The 20710-nt window shown below is 38.5% G+C and overlaps 1 protein-coding gene across 1 annotated transcript in view; it reads left to right on the top strand.

Moving 5' to 3' along the window:
* Positions 1–17055, top strand: part of LOC132893854 (coiled-coil domain-containing protein 9B) — an 83556-nt gene extending 66501 nt beyond the window's left edge. The window contains exons 8-14 of the mRNA XM_060933012.1: positions 847–890; positions 1134–1187; positions 3190–3277; positions 6194–6227; positions 6680–7337; positions 11619–11701; positions 15061–17055. Coding sequence (XP_060788995.1) covers positions 847–890; positions 1134–1187; positions 3190–3277; positions 6194–6227; positions 6680–7337; positions 11619–11701; positions 15061–15087 — 988 coding nt within the window. The 3' untranslated portion in view covers positions 15088–17055. The remainder of the gene's footprint in view (positions 1–846; positions 891–1133; positions 1188–3189; positions 3278–6193; positions 6228–6679; positions 7338–11618; positions 11702–15060) is intronic.
* The last annotated feature ends 3655 nt before the right edge of the window (positions 17056–20710 follow it).

Genomic DNA, 20710 nt, shown 5'->3' with positions numbered 1-20710 from the left:
AGTGAATGTGGATAGAATAAAAGTTATTTCACTCAATCTCATCGTACATGGCTTATAGCCAACTCGGCGCCACGTGCCTCGTTGGCTATCAGCTCATGTACGAGTCGATTTCGTGGCATAACTGTTAAATATATCATTTATATAATTTATTATTATTATTATTATTATTATTATTATTGGCTAGTTTCTGCTTCTGTTGGATGGTTTAAGCAGTTTTTGGGCTGGAGATGTGTGCTGGTTTCCAGTCTTGTACAAGGCCACAGCAGAAGTACTTTGCATCTTAACTCTTTGGGTGCTAAGTATTCCCCACCATTTGTTTTCTTTCTGTTTGTATGTGAGGCTGTAGAGTCTCTACTGTATCTAAGTACCGTACCCAGTGTTTCTTCACACACCATATGTCTGGAAGTCATCAACAGAGCAGCATTTGAGATCCTGAGACGATGCCCTTATGAGAGATACACTGCATGGGAAAAGAAGCCTATTTTTAGACAGGCTTAAAATGCCTTGCCTTATTTGGACTAGCTTGGAAACACCGTAAACTGAAGTGGAGTGAGAAATGGGAATGTTGCAGGACAGATTATTTAGTGAGCACCGTAGGATGATGATTGGTTAAAGTGTACAATAAAAAAAAAAAGACCCGTCACTCAGGTTTCATTTAGAAGTCTTTTTCAGGATCGCAGTATGAATAAATAGCGACAGTTCTTGCAGGTTGTTTCACAAACATTTTTAGTTTCTTTTTGCATCTGTGCTTTCAGCACTGTAGGAACCATTCACATGATGTTATTGACTGACCTGGTCACCTGTACCTATCTGGTTTTTTCCTTGTCCACAAATAACTCTTTATAGGTTTTCTGAAAGAGGCACAGCAGACAGAGGTACACAGAGCAGAGGTGAGAAAATCGATTTTGAAAGTCTCTCTTCTCAAACTGAACAACATTTTAAGGGTGAAAAAGGTGCGGAAGACAAGATTTAAAACTGAAGGATGGATAATTACTCAATTCTTGTTTTGTTTTATTTGATCAAATCTATACACTATGGAACATTAATCATTTACATTTTAAGGCTAATCTTATTCATACAATGGAGAAATGTTCATTTAGTACTGAAATCTTTATTGTTCATTTGGTGAACAGGAGGAAGAATTGCTAGAAGAGGACATTCCAGACCTAACGCAACAGACTCTCGAGGTAGATAAATCTCAAATTCTGCAATATATTCCATTTGCTCTATTTAGTTTCAATCCACGATTCCAGCTGAATTCCTTGATGACTTAGTGTCTTGCAAAAGTATTCATCCCCCTTGGTGTTTGTCCTGTTTTGTTGTATTACACGCTGGAATTAAAATGGATTTTTGGAGGGTGAGCGCCATTTGATTTACACATCATGCCTACCACTTTAAAGGTGCAAATTATGTGTTTATTGTGACACAAACAATAACTAAGATGAAAAAACCCCCAGAAATCTGGAGTGTGCATAAGTATTCACCCCTTTTCGTATGAAACCCCTAAATAAGAGCTGGTCCAACCAATTCACTTCATAAGTCACGTAATTAGTTAATTAAGATCCACCTGTGTGCAATCAGTGTCACATGATCTATCACATGATGTCTGTATAAATCAACCTGTTCTGGAAGGACCCTGACTCTGCAACACTACTAAGCAAGCAACATGAAAACCAAGGAGCACTCCAAACAGGTCAGAGACAAAGTTGTGGAGAAGTATAGATCAGGGTTGGGTCATAAAAAATATCCCACAGAGCATCATTAAATCCATTCTAGCAAAATGGAAAGAATATGGCACCACTACAAACCTGACAAGAGAAGGCCACCCACCAAAACTCACAGACCAGCCAAGGAGGGCATTAATCAGAGATGCAACAAAGACACCAATGATAACACTGAAGGAGCTGTAAAGATCCACAGTGGAGATGGGAGTATCTGTCCATAGGACCACTTTAAGCCATACAATCCACAAAGTGGGGCTTTATGGAAGAGTGGGCAGAAAAAGTCATTGCTTAAAAAAAAAATCATGCTTGGAGTTTGCCCAACAGCATGTGGCAGACTCCCCAAACACATGGAAGAAGAACCTCTGGTCAAATTAGACTAAAATTGATCTTTTTTTTGGCCATCATGGGAAATGCCATGTGTGGCGCAAACCCAACACCATTCCTACAGTGAAGCATGGTGGTGGCGGCAGCATCATGCTGTGGGGAAGTTTTTCATCTGCAGGGACAGGAAAGCTGGTCAGGACTGAAGGAAAGATGGATGGCACTAAATACAGGGCAATTCTGGAGGAAAACCTGTTTGAGTAGGCCAGAGGTTTGAGACTGGGACAAAAGTTCATGTTCCAGCAGGACAATGGCCTTAAACATACTGCTGAAGCTACAGTGGAGTGGTTGGAATGGCCTAGTCAAAGCCCAGACCTCAATTCAATTGAGAATCTGTGTCATAACTTGAAGATTGCTGTCCACCAATGCAACCCATCTAACTTGAAGGAGTTGGCGCAGTTTTGCCTTGAGGAATGGGGAAAAAAATCCCAGTGGCTAGATGTGCTAAGCTAATAGAGACATACCCCAAGAGACTTGCAGCTGTAATTGCAGCAAAAGGTGGCTCTACAAAGTATTGATTTGGAGGGTGAATACCTATGCACACTCCAGATTTTTGTTTTTTCATCTTAATTATTGTTTGTGTCACAATAAAACAACAATTTTGACCTTTAATGTGGTAGGCATATTATGTAAATCAAATGGTGCTAATCCTCCAAAAAGCCATATTAATTTCAGCTTGTAATGCGACAAAACAGGACAAACACCAAGGGGGATGAATACTTTTGCAAGGCACTGTACAAGCTCCATCAGTGGTTCTTCAAGTGTGGGTCTTGAAGCATATCCATAGTTCTTATTATGGAAAAATATTCGTTATTATGTTTGCCTAATGCGTGCTTACTTTTAAATCTCTACAAGTTATCCTATAAATAATGTCAACTTGTATCAAATGTGTTCAAGCATAAATGCACAATGGCTCTAATAAATAGCCAGAATATTTTGCACGCATTTAAATAATGATGATGATAGGTGGGTTGTGTTCATTAAAGTCTTTATTGTGGGAATCTATGCAAATTATTTTATAGTTAATGGGGTTCCTAGCCACAAAAAGCGAGATGTGTTGTAATGTATTGTGAATGTGCTCCAGGTGGACAGCGTGATAAGAGAGGAAAGAATGTCCCTGTGGTTGGCAGTAAAGTGAAAGGAAAGGACCGTTTGACCGGCCGAGCCAGGAGGTAAGACAGGCTGCTGCTCCGATCACACACAAGACATCGAAGCACGTAGTTATTAGATTTTTTATTTGTATCGAATTTACGGTATTCATTAGTTATGCTAATATTCACCCATTATGGAAAATTCCATAATGGGCATAATGGGCAATTCCATTATTGCCCCCCCCCCCCCCCCCCCCCCCCCCCCCGTAAAGATTAGTACAAGGGTTAGAAAAAAATCCACCTCTCGGTGAAGTCGCTTCATCTCACACTGAAAAATGAGAAATCCAACCTTTAATCGAAATAAATTTACTCAGAGAAAAACAAATCCATCATCAAGAAATCATTATTTTCAACAAAAACGTGCCACTATTATTGGCATCCCTAGAAATTATAGTGAATACAGTGTAACTGAAGCATGTTTCCCATTTAAATTGTACATTTTTGAGTTGATTGTAGTGTGTAGGAACTCTCAAGCTGTAATCCATGACTTCCTGATTAACTGTGGGACAAATATGAGGTCACACAGAGGCCAAATTCCCTTAGTCCTCCATTAACATAGGAAAGATTAGAGAAAACAAACCAAATAAGAGAGGTGTGTTGACCTTCATAAGTCAGGGAATTGTTATAAAATAAAAATAAATACATACTCGCCTGAAAACGTCCATTTTTACTGTTATATAAAAGTGGACACCAACTGGAACTGTGACAGACTTGCCTTGAAGTGGACCCAAGTTTATTTTGCCCCCATGTACAGTGAGGCAAAAGAAAAATCCTCAAGGATGACTGTTGGTGAATTACAAGAAAAAGTAAAGTCTTGGGGCGTCCACGTCTCTAAAACCACCATCAGATGCCAGCAGATTATTTTGACGGTATCCCCCCCCCCCCCCCCCAAAAAAAAAGGTGTTTTCTGTCAGTTCACCACAAACATAAGCACCTGAAGTTTGTGAAACGCTACTACAACTGTAACTGGAACCATGTTCTATAGTCTGATGGAACAAAAATTGAGCTTTTGGCAACAAACACTCAAGATGGGTTTGGTGTAAAAAGAAGGATGGCTATAATGAAAAGAACCCAATCCCAGCTGTAAACTATGGTGGAAGTTCTGTGATGTTTTGGGGCTGTTTTTCCTCCAATGGCCCTGGATACCTTGTTAGGGTACATGGCATCATGGGCTCCATGAAATACCAGAACATTTTCAATCAAAATCTGGCTGCATCTGCCAAGAAACTGAAACTGGGTCATCAGTTCTCTTCCAGCAGGACAATGATCTGAAGCATATCCAAATCAACACAAAAATGGTTAACTGAGCATAGAATCAAGCTTCTGCTATGAACATCTCAGTCCCCTGACCTGAACCCCATTGAAAACCTGTGAGGTAAGCCGAAGAGGAGAGAGCACAAGAGAGGGCCGAGGACCCTGGATGATGGAGAGAGATGGTGTAAGGAGGAATGGTCTCCGATGTCCTGCTCTGCATCGCCAACCTTGTAAATTACAATAGGAGTAGACTCAGTGCTGTTTTACTGGCAAAGGGAGATTTTGCAGAGTATTAAATGCAGGAGTGTCAATAATAGTGGCACGTGTTTTTGTTGAAAATAATGATTTCTTGATGAGGGATTTATTTTTCTCTGAATAAATTTTTTCACTCAGGTTGGATTTTTCTCTTTTTTTTTCAGTATGATGAAGCGACTTCACCAAGAGGTGGATTTTTTTTTTCCTAACCCTTTTTATTAATCTTTACAAGGGGTGCCAATATAGTAAAATCTGACAGTTTCTCCCTTGGATGGTCCCCACAAGGAAATTGCTGTTGTGTATTTTTAAACAATTTTTTTTTTTTTTTAAATGGCCAAAAAGTTTCCTTTTCATTACTGAGGTTAAGGTTCGGTTTAGGTGCAGGTACAGCATTAATTAATTGCAATAAAAATTGTCAATGAAAGGTCCTCACAAGGATAGTGAAGTGTGCGTGTAGGATTTTTATTGGGGAAGTAGTCAGGATCATTCATTACCAGAGTAACATATAGCAATAGACTTCATTTTTTGTTTGTTTATTAATCGTTTCAGAAAGTTGTAGGTCAAACCGAACTGAAACTTCCCACCAGATTTATGTTTCTGTAACTTTTCTTCATGCTCATGTGCATATGTTGATAAATGCAAGTCAGTTACCCATTACAAAACACATTCCCAGCACAGCTGATTTGAATTTAGTGATGCCCACAAAACTTCATAAAAGGCAAAGCTCTCTGAGAGCTCAAAATGATGACTAAATGGCGAAAGAGTGCTTCTGAGATGCGGGGTACGCTAAAACTTCAAGCAAGGCAGTGTATCAGCCTCCAATGATGCACATCAACGTTTCCTCATTTTATATGAGTGCCATTTCTTTTACCTGAATGAATGGCCAGTCATATTTGTCTTAATTTATGTATTTCTTTTGGATTGCTTAATTTCAAGTCATTAATGTGAAATATTCACACTTTTTTTTCATTAAATTAAATAAAATTACATTTATTATAACTTATTTAATTGAATTAAATTTGACCGCACAATCTATACATAAAATTGCAGGCCAGTTTTAACTCCTAAACGACTGTATAATTTGATGAAGTCTGTCCGACAAGTTGAATCTCCTTATATGTAAATTTAGTAGTCTTAGGCGCTTTTGTAGAATACAGAATGTATGATAAATTTCTTTAAATCCATTTTGGTACATAATGTTACTGGTTAAGTCTATTAATTGATGCTAAAGTATGCATTTTTTTTACTGCATTATAGCTAGGATATCGGCATTGCTAAGGAATTTAGCTTGGCTGTCTGAGCATTAGCTTGTAAACACCCCCCACCTTGCCAATTCAATTTTTTGGTGCTTGAATATCGAACTCCTTGTAGTGAAGAGAACATTATCCAGACTTTATCAGTTCTTGTACAAATTTTTTTTTTTTTCAGATGGGATGCTAAAGAGGAAGCAGAGCAATTACAGGTTAGTTTGTACTAAGTACAAAAAAAAAAAAAGAAATAAATACCTGACTTACTTTTCCCAAGGAGCTTAATTAATAATGTTTTGATCCAGCTGAGTCTTCTCAATGATGGTTCCAGCTGCTACCATCTGTCCTCACAGTCATGGCTGAGATCACATAAGAGCTACGCTTGGCATCTTAGAATTATAGCCAGTATTACTTTAGATGAAGTTATTTTCTAAATCTAAATACTTACTAAAATGCTGAACAAGTTTTATCGTACAAAATTGTTTGTTAATATTAAGCTACTTCAGATGTACCATGTAATCTGTAGACCTCTCAGGTGGGGAAAAAAAAAAAGAAAAAAGTCTGCTTTGTAGAAACCAAATACTCCCATGATAAATTTCTGAATGTGCCATCTGGTAAGACTATTTATTAGAAATATTCTGCCATCTGTTATGAACCAAATCTGCAGGTGGGTCCAGATACCAATTTGGAGGAATTTTTGGAGGAGCTGGATGCTCTGTGTGATCCTGAGGTCAACAGTAACAGTCCAGACACCGAGATCCAGGAAGCAGAATCCAGTGCGTCTGTAGAAACCGCACCAATCACCAGCTATATTTCTACAAAACCAGACGGTCAGCTTATTCCTACAGACTCATCCAACAAGAACACCTCTATCTCCAAAGGAGCTGAGAAGAAGGTCCGTTTTTCAGAAGACCTCATTCAGGGAGCTTCCGAGAAGAACTCGAACACTGATAAGACAGAGATCAAAGCCAGTTCTTTAAAAAACATGCCACAGACCAAAACAGTGCTTGGAGAGCAGGATGCCCAACAGGACTTGGGTTGTGATCTGGAAGGAATGAAAAACAACCAGGAACAAAAGGCCACTGGAATTCTTCTCACAGATTCCCAAGCCAAAACACCAGGCCAGTTTGATTCCCAGGAGACGAGCGCTAAAGAACTGAAACCAACACCTGAGAGCTTTCTAAAGGAAGAAACTGAGAGCAAATCTGAAGAATCACCTTGTGATAGTGTTGGTTCTCAAAACGGCACTGATGCCACAGCGACTGCTGAACAGAACCTACTTCATACGATGGAACCCCTGAAAAATAACGCATCCAGAAATACTGGTAGGATAGTGTTCATCTCCTTCATCTTGTGAACCTGGCAAGTTTCTGACTGAAGTAACTGATTCTTCCTTAATAGGATAGCTAAAAATATTTAGCTTAAATAAAGAAGATAAAAATTGTGTAAGGCTTCTGTAATTGGAATAAACCACCATATAGGTATGAAGAGGGAGAATAGTACGAGTATCTAAAAATGACGCACTAAGCTGATATTTGTCTTCACATTTTTGGAACAATACTGACATCATGACGCTAAGTATTGCCCAGTACGCATGATCATCTGATAATGAGTTTAATCATTCCTAAGTAAAGCTGTTTGTAGCACAGGGATGTTGTATTCTCCAAACTGATTGGTCATTAACTTTTTATAGCAGCACCTCTGACAGTAGTTATGACCAAAAGGCAATAAACACATTTGTGTTAATGCACTTGTTCAAATGTTATTGTTCCTCTAGTAATACAGTGGTGCTTGAAAGTTTGTGAACCCTTTAGAATTTTCTATATTTCTGCATAAATATGACCTAAAACAACATCAGATTTTCACACGAGTCCTAAAAGTAGATAAAGAGAACCCAGTTAAACAAATGAGACAAAACTATTATACTTGGTCATTTATTTATTGAGGAAAATGACCCAATATTACATATCTGTGAGTGGCAAAAGTATGTGAACCTTTGCTTTCAGTATCTGGTGTGACCCCCTTGTGCAGCAATAACTGCAACTAAACGTTTCCGGTAACTGTTGATCAGTCCTGCACACCGGCTTGGAGGAATTTTAGCCCATTCCTCCGTACAGAACAGCTTCAACTCTGGGATGTTGGTGGGTTTCCTCACATGAACTGCTTGCTTCAGGTCCTTCCACAACATTTTGATTGGATTAAGATCAGGACTTTGACTTGGCCATTCCAAAACATTAACTTTATTCTTCTTTAACCATTCTTTGGTAGAACGACTTGTGTGCTTAGGGTTGTTGTCTTGCTGCATGACCCACCTTCTCTTGAGATTCAGTTCACGGACAGATGTCCTGACATTTTCCTTTAGAATTCGCTGGTATAATTCAGAATTCATTGTTCCATCAATGATGGCAAGCCGTCCTGGCCCAGATGCAGCAAAACAGGCCCAAACCATGATACTACCACCACCATGTTTCACAGATGGGATAAGGTTCTTATGCTGAGATGCAGTGTTTTCCTTTCTCCAAACAGAACACTTCTCATTTAAACCAAAAAGTTCTATTTTGGTCTCATCTGTCCACAAAACATTTTTCCAACAGCCTTCTGGCTTGTCCATGTGATCTTAAGCAAACTGCAGATGAGCAACAGTGTTCTTTTTGTAGAGCAGTGGCTTTCTCCTTGCAACCCTGCCATGCACACCATTGTTGTTCAGTGTTCTCCTGATGGTGGACTCATGAACATTAACATTAGCCAATGTGAGAGACGCCTTCAGTTGCTTAGAAGTTACCCTGGGGTCCTTTGTGACCTTGTCGACTATTACACGCCTTGCTCTTGGAGTGATCTTTGTTGGTCGACCACTCCTGGCAAGGGTAACAATGGTCTTGAATTTCCTCCATTTGTACACAATCTGTCTGACTGTGGATTGGTGGAGTCCAAACTCTTTACAGATGGTTTTGTAACCATTTCCAGCCTGATGAGCATCAACAACGCTTTTTCTGAGGTCCTCAGAAATTCCTTCGTTGGTGCCATGATACACTTCCACAAACATGTTGTGAAGATCAGACTTTGATAGATCCCTGTTCTTTAAATAAAACAGGGTGCCCACTGATTGAAAACACCTGACTCTAATTTCACCTTCAAATTAACTGCTAATCCTAGAGGTTCACGTACTTTTGCCATTCACAGATATGTAATATTGGATCATTTTCCTCGATAAATAAGTGACCAAGTATAATATTTTTGTCTCATTTGTTTAACTGGTTTCTCTTTATCTACTTTTAGGACTTGTGTGAAAATCTGATGTTGTTTTAGGTCATATTTATGCAGAAATATAGAAAATTCTAAATGGTTCACAAACTTTCAAGCACCACTGTAACTAATTTGCTGGGATAAAAAGTGACAGAAAAAGAAAACAATGTACTCATCGCACAATAGAAACGCGTGCACAGTTGAAGATTGGGAAAAACGTCACCTGGTCTTTTTCCAATCTTCAGCTCTCGAGCTTTGCTGAACCTGTCCCCACTGTAGCCTCACTCTTCTGGGCTGACAGAAGTGGAACCCGAACTGACCATCCACCTCAAGGGTTAGCATATTAGTGCATTCTGAGATGCGTTTCTGCTCACCCTGATGCATTTTCCCCCTCCCCATTCCTATGTTTGATATAAGCATTAACTGAAGCTCCTCTAGGTGTTTCCAATAAAAAGTTGCTAGTTAATGTATAACTCTATAGTTTTCTCTTGTCTAATGATGTATTTATGAAATAATCCAAGCTAAGTTACTTGAGGAAAATACATACATATTATTTACCAGCTGGGAGGTCCGTATCATGAAATACCATGACCGAGGTCTTGAAAATACTGACCGAGGCCTCTGGGCCGAGGTCAGTATTTTCAAGGCCGAGGTCACGGTATTTCACGATATGGACCGACCTTAAGCTGGTAAATAATATATTTATTTTTTTCTTTACCAAATTCTAACAGAAAATGAGAGTGCCCGAAAGGGAAACCATATTTAGAACAAACCTGATTCACATAGTGCTGGATACTTCTCTGGAAAGACGTGAGTGAGGACGGCTCATACACATCGCCATTTTTCTTTGTTGCGGACATGAAAAAGTTGCACAGCAACATGTTTAGTTCTTTGCCAGGTATGTCTTCCACCTTTCGACCTTCATTTAGGTTTCAACAGAACTTCCCAAAGACATTGAGGTCGTAGGTTGTCTTTTGTGTTGTATTCTCTGCCCTTTGCTCCTCAATAAACTGCTGGATTTGCTCGGCGTTATCAACAGTTACAGGTTTTCGGCTTTCTCCTGAAATGTTTTTTCTTTTATTTCGTCTTCATCAGGGTAGTAAAACTTGCTTTCGCTGTGAACACTGTCGTTATCGCTATCCATGCTGTAAAATTAATGCTATTATACTGAGAAATGCGAAAATTAATGTTGACAAAAAAATTGCTACTATCTTTGTGGTGGTGTTGTGAACGAGCGAGTCGCCAAAGGTCCGTAACCGGGGTCTGTAGGATTCCGGACCGCTCGTGAGCCAATAAGAGCGCACGATTTGATGGAAACCGGACCGCAAAAAAGATACACAGAGGATATTACACGGTTGCACGAAGTTGTGAAGTTTATTTTCGAGTAGTGAACGTATTCAAGAGTGAGTGAAGCGAACAAGTGAAAATATTTTCAACGTGAAAAGATAAACTTCATATCTTTGTGCCATCGTGGAATATTTTTTTATATTATATAGGCACATCCACAAAAAAACAACAACAAGAAGTTAATCAAAAGAATTTTAATTTTGAGCCAGTTCGCCATTTTGACAATGCATGTCTAGCCAATGGGAAAACGCTGGGAGTGACCTCATCGGAGTGAAATATCGGGAAATATGTCACTCCGATCATGAAAAGATAAACTTTATATCTTTAAGCCAACATGTGATTTTCTTTTTATTATATCAAAATATTCACAAAGTACCCAAATTTATCAAAACAATTCATTGATTTCCTCATGAGTGACATATCGAGATTTATGTTATGTACAGTTTTGGTTCTCCATGTCCAGGATGTAGCTCATATGAAAATTACAGGTGGTGTATTTCTCAGTAAAACACACTCATGTCCATATAATATATAAATGTATGGTATTACAGCATGTATAAAATACACCAGATGATATGTGGTTGAGGTTGGAATACAACGTAGATTGGATGTCAGTCCATCACAGGGCAGCATCCATACACTCATTTACACCTGGGGCAGATTAGCGTTGCCAGTTCACCTACAGGCATTTTTTTTGGATGTGGGAGGAAACCAGAGAACCTGGAGGAAGCCCAAGCAAATATGGAGAGAATGAAGAATATTGGAGCAATACCGGTTCAGGGTTTCTTGATAAGTCTGATTAGGAAAATCAGTCTAGTTTACCCAATTAAGTTACCTCCTTAAGAAACTTTTCCTAATTTAGTTACTACTAAGATGTGAACATTTCATGATGAATTTTTGTGCTTGAATAGTTTAACAAGAAAATTGCTCAGAATTATTCTATAGATTGATGGAACTGATCAGGCTACTGGAGTTGTGAATTAGTTACAAGATAATTTATACCCTCTCTCTTACAGACGAGCTGATTGACTCCAGTCTCTCAGTATTGAGTTTGGAATCTGGAGATCCTCTGCCTGTCCACAGCACCAGCACTGAAAAGGTACGAGCAATGGTCCATTAATGGGCCAAAGCCACATCCACTATTGTAGGTGGACTCTTTGAGGCAGTAGTATAACCTACAAGATGTCTCAGTCCTTCACTTTTGGGGAGGGCGAAGCACGTTTCAAATACAAATGAGTCAATTTCTTGTAGTGCATCATGAAAAGGCTGGGTTTAGTAATGCTCTGGCTGCATGCTGATGAGAATTGTTCGTTTGACTTGCAAATTAGAAGTATTGCTGCCTCATGTGGCAGTGCAGCTCATTGAAGCTCCATTAGACAGCTCAAGTGATTCATGAGGTTTGAAGGTGGCACTGTTATTCAGTGGTACTCTTCTTTCAGCTTTGCTTGATTTATTGCACCCGGGTTTCATGTGGTGTGGACAAGTGCCAGGAGGAATCTTAATGACGGCTTCACGAATATTCAGTTTTTATCCCCCGCTGGCCGAAAGGCCCAAATGGGGATTATGTCTTGGTGATTTCCATTCGTGCGGGGAAGGGTGCTCACCTTCTGAAATCAACTCTCACAATTTTTGGAGGAATTTCACGAAACTTGGCAGGATTCTGTTATATGTCGGTAATACACATATTGTAATTTCGTTAAATTGGGTCAGATTTTACCAGAGTTACAGCCCTTGATTAACAAAATTATAATTTAACAATTTCATGACAGTGCTTTCCTTCTGAAATCAACTCCTCTCGCAATTTTTGGAGGAATTTCATGAAACTTGACAAAAGGCATTGTTATATGTCGGTAGTACGCATATTATTTTGTTCAATTCGGTGGCATTTTGCCAGAGTTGTAGCCCTTGAGTAACAACCTTGTACTTTCACAATTTCATGAAGGTGTGCTTGCCTTCTGATATCAACTCCTCTCTCAATTTTTGGACGAATTTCTCGAAGCTTGGCAAAAGGCCTTGTTATATGATGTAATATGCATATTGCAATTTAATTTTGTTTGTGAAAATTTTACCAGAGTTTTGACCCTTGATTTAAATAACTTGTACTTTGACAATGTCATGAGGGTGTACGTTCTTCTGAAATCAACTCCTCTCACAATTTGTGGAGGAATTTCACCAAACTTGGCAAAAGGCTTTCTTATATGACCGTTATATGCATATTGAAATTTCGTTTAATTTGGGCAAATTTTCACCAGTGTTATGCCCTTGATTATTAACAAACTTGTACTTTGGCAATTTCATCAAGGTGTGCTTGCTTTCTGAAATCAACTTCCCTCACAATTTTTGGAGGAATTTCATGTAATTTGGCAAAAAGTTTTTATCCCCCGGTGGCTGAAAGGCCCAAAAGGGGATTATGTCGTGGCGATGTCCGTCCCGGGAAGGGTACTCACCTTCTGAAATCAACTCCTCTCGCAATTTTTGGAGAAAGTTCACGAAACTTGGCAGGATTCTTTGTTATATGTCGGTAATACGCATATTACAATTTCGTTCAATTCAGTCACATTTTACCAGAGTTATGGCATAGTTACCAGTGGGGGATATTGTGCTCTCAGAGCACTCTTGTTATACAGCTTGCACAGGACTTGTGTTACCTTAGTCTTAATTATTTGCTGCACTGTTTGCTTACATTATTATCCCTGTGATTAATTGTAAAGGGTAAGGTTGGGTTTTGAGCTGTAAACCAGACATAAGCAGCAGGTAGTCTTGTATCTAGGTGCCATTGCTTGTTATGCTAGTTTCAATGTTGGTGTGTGTGCGTATTTGTGGTTCAGCAGCTGCCAAGCGATTGTGACAGTATAAGTTCTAGCTAGTTGATGCACACGTACACAGATACCACTAATCTGCTCTAAGTGGTGAACGTCACCCTATCCTTGCTTGTGAACAGCTGAAACTTTCCGATTACCAATGAACTTGTTTACCTGTAGAATGTTCAAGTGGGTTTTTTTTTTTGAGGAGTTCACAACATTTCCAGTCTTTTGTTGCCCCTGTCCCAACTTTTTTGGAACGTGTTGCAGGCATCAAATTCGTAATGAGTGTATATTTATCAACAACAAAGTTTATCAGTATGAACATTAAATATCTTGACTTTATATTATAATCAGTTGTATATAGTTTGAAAGGTCTTTGCAAATCATTGCATTTTGTTTTTATTTCTGTTTTACACAGCGTCCCAACATTTTTTGAAATCAGGGTTGAATTTAATTTTGACAGCATGTTATGCTCAGTCATGGTTTTAGTGTAGCGCACATGAAATTGTATTTGTAGGTATGATTCGTGATTGTACCATTAAAGCTGCAGGAAGCATTTGTAAGGGTTCAGCACAATCTTTTATCACTGAAATTGGTATTAAATGATAAGAAAACTAAATATATGATCTTTTCAAGGAGCCGGAAGTGTATTTCTTCTATACCAACTTTTTATACGCTGCAGGGCAGATCCATAGAATTGGTCTCCTCCTACAAATATTTAGGCTTTGTGTTGGAGGAAGATCTATCTTTTAAACTCCATGTAAAACAATTGCTTTTTAAGCTAAGATTAAAATTGGGGTTTTATTATCGCAATAGTGCTTGCTTTTCTCAGTCTGCCAGAAGAAAGTTGGTAGAAGCTACATTTTTACCTGTTCTAGATTATGGGGATATTTTTTATAGAAACACCACTAAGGCACTTTTACAATCTTTAGATTCTGTTTATCATTCCGCGTTAAGATTTATATCTCGTAAAAATTACTCTACGCACCACTGTGTACTGTATAATCTAGTAGGCTGGCCATCATTACATATTAGACGGCATAAGCATTGGCTCCTCTTTGTATATAAGGCGATACTTGGTCAGTTTCCTTTGTATATCTGTAGTCTTTTATCTTGTAGCAATCAAGGGTATAATCTACGCTCAAGTAGTTACATTCTTTTAAATGTCCCTAAAATGAAGACAGAATTTGGTAAAACTGCTTTGTTATTGTGCCTCAGCTGCGTGGAATGAGATTCAAAAATCACTCAGACTTGCTAGTTTTATGTCTGTCAACGAATTCAAATTTTATCTTAATCATACATTCAATACTGTTTGCACTTGTTTTAATTTTTGATCTTGTTTTATGTATTTACTTAACTACACATTGTTTTCTATGTATTTACTATACCACACATGCAAAATTGTTTGCACTTGTTTTATTTTTGATTTTGTTTTATGTATTTTCTTTTGTATTGTATTCTATATTTTATATTTATTTTATTTTTTCTGTTTTTTTTGTATCTTGTGTGTTGTAATGTGTGCTGCTGCCTTGGCCAGGGCTCACTTGTAAAAGAGATATTTATCTCAATGTGATTTTGTTTCCCTGGTTAAACAAAGGTAAATAAATAAAAAAAAAAATAAAATTTGCTTTTTTTTTCTCTGTCTCCCATCCAGGCTAGAGAGAACGGGAAAATAGTTTAGATGGCGTGGTCTGTCGTGGTCACATCTGTTCAAGATGGAAGACAGAAACCAAACAAAGCAAAAGGCAGGACTGCGGTTTGCCTGTTTTAGTCTGTTCCAGCTTCAGGAATGGTTAGTTGGAGAACTAATAGAAATTAGCACCATGATGTAGTACGGCAGTTCTAAGATCATTAGTTGAAATACTCACTTTTAATGATGTTCAGTGGCTGTTATTAAGTCCATATACACAAACTGACAGTGAAGCATCTGTATTTTGAAAACTGTATGATGGTTACTGAAGACTAAAGATGCCTGTTGTCATTCAGAAAGCGGATTGAAGCAGCCGACTGTGTTGATTGGCTTACACGCTGCTCTTTCACACTAAAAACCTGAACAGATTTGGATCAGTTAGGGTGTGATATTTTGTGCTATTTATTTCATGACGAACAATTTGATTCAATGTTGAAGTGGTTTGCTCACTGACAAGCTTAAATTTCGTTTGCTTCATTTTTAAGTGTGATTCCATGATTGTGGTGCCATTTGGTTCCCACTAATTATTACATTTAAGTTATTCCACGAAATTGAGTTGTACATGAACCATGTACGACGAGATTGAGTGGAGTAACTGTTTTATTCTATCCACATTCACTGGATTTTGAGAAACAGCATTTTTATTTTTTGCAAATTCGATAAATAATTTTATACAAAACGTCCGACAAAATCATTTCCGCTTAGAATGTAAACAGACTGGCGAAATGACAGTAGCAAGTTGTGAAAAATGCTATAATAATACTTGAAAAATAAAAAAAGATACGTTCTTACTATCAAATACTTTTATTCCATATTGTGTTGCTCTTTTGTACGTTTCGGGGGTTTTGTTTTTGAGTTGAGTTTTTACTTTGTCCTCGGTTGGTTCAGCAACACGCTCTGCCATTTTTGTTTTTCTCTACTCATGGTATATAAGCTGATATCCTAGTAGTAGAGTAGCCAATCAGAGTGCGATTGCTCACATCCAGTGAATGTGGATAGAATAAAAGCAAATGTATATTTAAAAAAAAAATAGTCATACATAGGTAACATGTCCTTCACAACAAGATGTATGCCTATTTCAGATAATTTTGTTACTTTTCTTTCCTTTTTGGGCGTACAACAATCATAAACTAAAATGGAAAACAAAATAAATGCTAAACTATAAATAGCATCCGTCATCAAATATTACTCAACCATGTTTCACATGTTCTTAGAATTAAAGTTTGTAATGTATACATGCAGTTAACAGCAATAAAGACCGGTTAAGAACATGCATGTACATACAAGAGAGCAGGGGAAGCTCGTCAGTCTTGACCAGTAACCAAGAACCATTTCTCCCAATTTCTTTCAAAATCGTCCCTTTAGGTTTCAACATCTGGATTAGCCAATTTTGTCGTAGAGTTTTCTTGCATATTTCAAATAACTGAAAGAATTAATAAAACCAGCCTGTCCTAACCCACTATAACTGCACTTTATTCTAAAAAACATAACGTGTAGTTAAAATATTATTTTAGCATTATTGTGCAACTCCATTTAACATCCCATACTTGAAACAACATCTTTCTCCAATGGGTCATTATTTATAAATTGTGAAACATTATATACATTTTACTTGTGTCCCACAATATTCATAAACCCCAACACACTCACTCACCTCTATGAAATATTTGGAATGTATCCAAATTGCATATTCAACAGGAAGTGACATCATCCAAATTTGCCGATGATTATGGAAAGAATAAAAATACGTTCTCTCATTCATTCTACTATATTTCCTTTCTTTCTAGTGATATTGTGGTATTAATTGGTGAAGTCACTTTAAAGTATAACTAGGGCTGGGTGATATGGCCGAAAACTTATATTGCGATATTTTCTGACAGTTTCTCAATAATTATATTTATCATAATATAATATGACTCTAAATTGACCGTAGGTGTGAATGTGAGTGTGAATGGTTGTCTGTGTCTATGTGTCAGCCCTGTGATGACCTGGCGACTTGTCCAGGGTGTACCCCGCCTTTCGCCCGTAGTCAGCTGGGATAGGCTCCAGCTTGCCTGCGACCCTGTAGAACAGGATAAAGCGGCTAGAGATAATGAGATGAGATGAGATAATATAATATTGAACAGTTATTCCACAAAATCGAGTCGTACATGAGCTGATAGCCGACGAGGCTTTGCACTGAGTTGGCTGTAAGCCATGTATGACGAGATTGAGTGGAATAACTGTTTTATTCTATCCACATTCACTGGATTTTGAGAAACGGAGCATTTTTATTTTTTGCACATTCGATAAATAAAAACTTCATACAAAACATCTGACAAAATCATTTCTGCTTAGAATGTAAACAAACCTGTGAAATGACAATAGCAATTTGTGAAAAATGCTGCTATAATTTCATCTCATTATCTGTAGCCGCTTTATCCTGTTCTACAGGGTCGCAGGCAAGCTGGAGCCTATCCCAGCTGACTACGGGCGAAAGGCAGGGTACACCCTGGACAAGTCGCCAGGTCATCACAGGGCTGACACATAGACACAGACAACCATTCACACTCACATTCACACCTACGGTCAATTTAGAGTCACCAGTTAACCTAACCTGCATGTCTTTGGACTGTGGGGGAAACCGGAGCACCCGGAGGAAACCCACGCGGACACGGGGAGAACATGCAAACTCCGCACAGAAAGGCCCTCGCCGGCCATGGGGTTCGAACCCGGACCTTCTTGCGGTGAGGCGACAGCGCTAACCACTACACCACCGTGCCGCCCTGCTGCTATAATAATTCTTGAAAAATAAAAGATACGTTCTTACCATCAAATACTTTTATTCCATATTTTGCTGCTTTTTTTGTGTATTTTTGGGGTTTTGTTTTCGAGTAGAGTTTTTATTTCGTCCTCGGTTGGTTCAGCAACGTGCGCCGCCATTTTGTTTTTCTCTACGCACAGTATATGAGCTGATAGCCTAGTAGTAGAGTAGCCAATCAGAGTGCACAATTGCTCATATCCAGTGAATATAGATAGAATAATATGCTATACAAATACTGCTCAGAGACAAAAGAACATGACGACATATGCAGACTGTTTGGAAGTACTGTATATAGACGTCATGGAGTCAGGGGGCGCTCTTGTGCACACCTGTGGTTGGGTCAGGCTTGTGGGACACCTGTAATCATCACGTGATGCTCCCAACACAGGGCGTCTGTTCATGAGCTCCAGAGCTGTGCTTGTACACTGTTTTTGCTCTTTGCTCCAGAACTCTACCCATATCTGCTTTGCTTTCGTTCCCAGGGTTTTAGCCTCGTTTTCCATATGGCTTTTTTTTTCCTGCTCCTTGCTCCAGTTTTGGGTTAATAAAGTGTTTTTTAAAAACCCATCACCCAGGGTCTGCTCCTTCATCTACTGCTACTGCCGACAGAACGACTGCAATACGATAGGCCTAATGTTTATTAAGCTCGTTCTACTCATCATGTTACATTATACAGACTATTCATTGATGTATTCATGGGGTACAAACACTGCAGCTACCTGTTCATTTTTGGAGGAAAGTTGGCTGATGATATTAATGACCATATCACGATAATGATAATTGATCAATATATCACCCAACCCTAAATATAACATTGGTACTAAAATCATGTGTCAAAATGATCATACTTAACAATTTACTTCAAGTCATTTTTAAATATCCCTAATGTGGCATGACTATGGACGTGTCCTCTTCTAAACTGCGTAAAATGTCCAGGGTTTTGCTTTGCTTTCACATCAAAATTTTCTTCTTGAGTCGCCACACATTCTGTCCGAGTGCTTGCCTTGCTGTAACTCATCTCTTCATGTTCCACCTTCTCCCCCTCCACAATTAGTCGATTGTGTACACGCCCTGTGTGCAACCATTAGCCAAAAAGCTTCTCGGTCATTACCGTCAGCGTGTGTGTAGGAAGCGCTGCACCACCGCAAGAGTAACACATGAAGCCTGAGCACAGCCTAAAAATGCACAAACACAAAAGTAAATACACAGATCAATTGCAGAAAAAAAGATTCTTCTTTTCATCTCAGTGGTCCAGGAAGTGGACCAGATATTCTACCAGGAGTCTAAAAGCACTGAATTTCATTCAGAACTGCTGAAGATTGCACAAATTTGCTTTGCTATTCTCTCCGAGTCCAATGTTTTGCTAAGACTTTTATGCCTCAAGGGAAGTCTAGCCAACCTGGACACATCAGGAGCACTGAAATCTGTCCGGGGAAATAGTGGAGATTTTAAATTTTTTTTAAAAAAATCCCTCCGGCATATAATGCAAGAGATGTAGCTATCACTCTGTCCATCTGTAAACATTTTAGTTTCCGGAGCATAACTCAAAAACTATTAAGAATTATAACTCAAACTATTAGGAATTATTTTCACGAACCCTGACAGTTCTGTTAAGTGGCTAGAGGACTTGTGCCTTTTGACATTTTGGGATTTCGGTCATTTTTATTTTTTCCATGTTTCCATGGCAACCAGTTCAACTTAGGAAAATTTGGAATGGGGTTTCATGTGGGGACCGGGGGGGAATACGTCCTCTCCTGATATGACTCTTGTTTATTCTATGGTGATAAAAAGAAAAATAATATGTAAAAAGTGGTAAAAGTTCGATTATTTTTTTCTTTTAATTTCTATTTGTAAGAAACTTCTTTTAATTGAATTAAAAGGAGATTATTTGGCCATTTAGTTTGATACATTTATCAAGACGAGTCACCACAAGTGCCTGTGTGCCCCGCGCCACTCCGTGCCACCCTCTGCCCCAGTGTCCTCTTGAGTGAAAACCAAAATGTTCTCACCCTACCCATTGTCCTCATGCCATTAGCACAGATCGTAGCTAAGCTTATTTTTTTTGTATGTGCTAGTTTTCAACCGTTAAACCTTTTTACTTTGAACCATGTTATTTATTTAAGTGAAAAATGCACCTATTTGATCAAAGAAACCTTGAGATGAGATTGTGGTGAAAAAAATGATTGTTGCCTGAAAATGGATATTTTCTTAGATCAAATATACAAAGGCTAAATGGCACCCCAATCAAAAAAAAAATCTTTATACTTTTCCTGCATAAAGTACATAAAATCGATTTTGGCCTTACTGCTTGCTACTTCCATGACATTACTACCTACTGGGTTGAACACATTTTGCTAATGTGTTATATAATGATGACTTGAGTACTGTGTGTTTTGACGAAAAGAATACTAATACTACAGGAGGATGATGCAGTCTAAACTGGGGTGACAGCGATCACAATACATCACGGTGTATTTATATTTTAAGGAGACGCGGTCTCTGAAAAAGTAAAGAGTTTTTAAGTCTTGTGGAACTTTCTCAATCATGAGTGTTTCTCACACATCCAGTGATTTTGCAGTCTTGGTAATCACAGTTTATTAGGAGTTATTTTGAAGCTGTTTGGTTTCTGTCTGTGTTATGAGAGGGGAAAAAAAAAGTCGTGGTTAGGTAAACTGATGTGAAATGCTGAAGTCTTTTCATCATAGTGATGGTGTGCGTGCGCTGGGGTGATGTGACAATGTGTTTATTAAGAAAAAAACAACAAGTTTCACAGGAATGTACAAACGAGTAACGCTGACGCTTTCCCTTTCA

Source organism: Neoarius graeffei, chromosome 11 (genome assembly GCF_027579695.1).
Source record: "Neoarius graeffei isolate fNeoGra1 chromosome 11, fNeoGra1.pri, whole genome shotgun sequence".
Lineage (NCBI taxonomy): Eukaryota > Metazoa > Chordata > Actinopteri > Siluriformes > Ariidae > Neoarius > Neoarius graeffei.
This window is presented reverse-complemented; position numbering and strand designations above follow the sequence as displayed.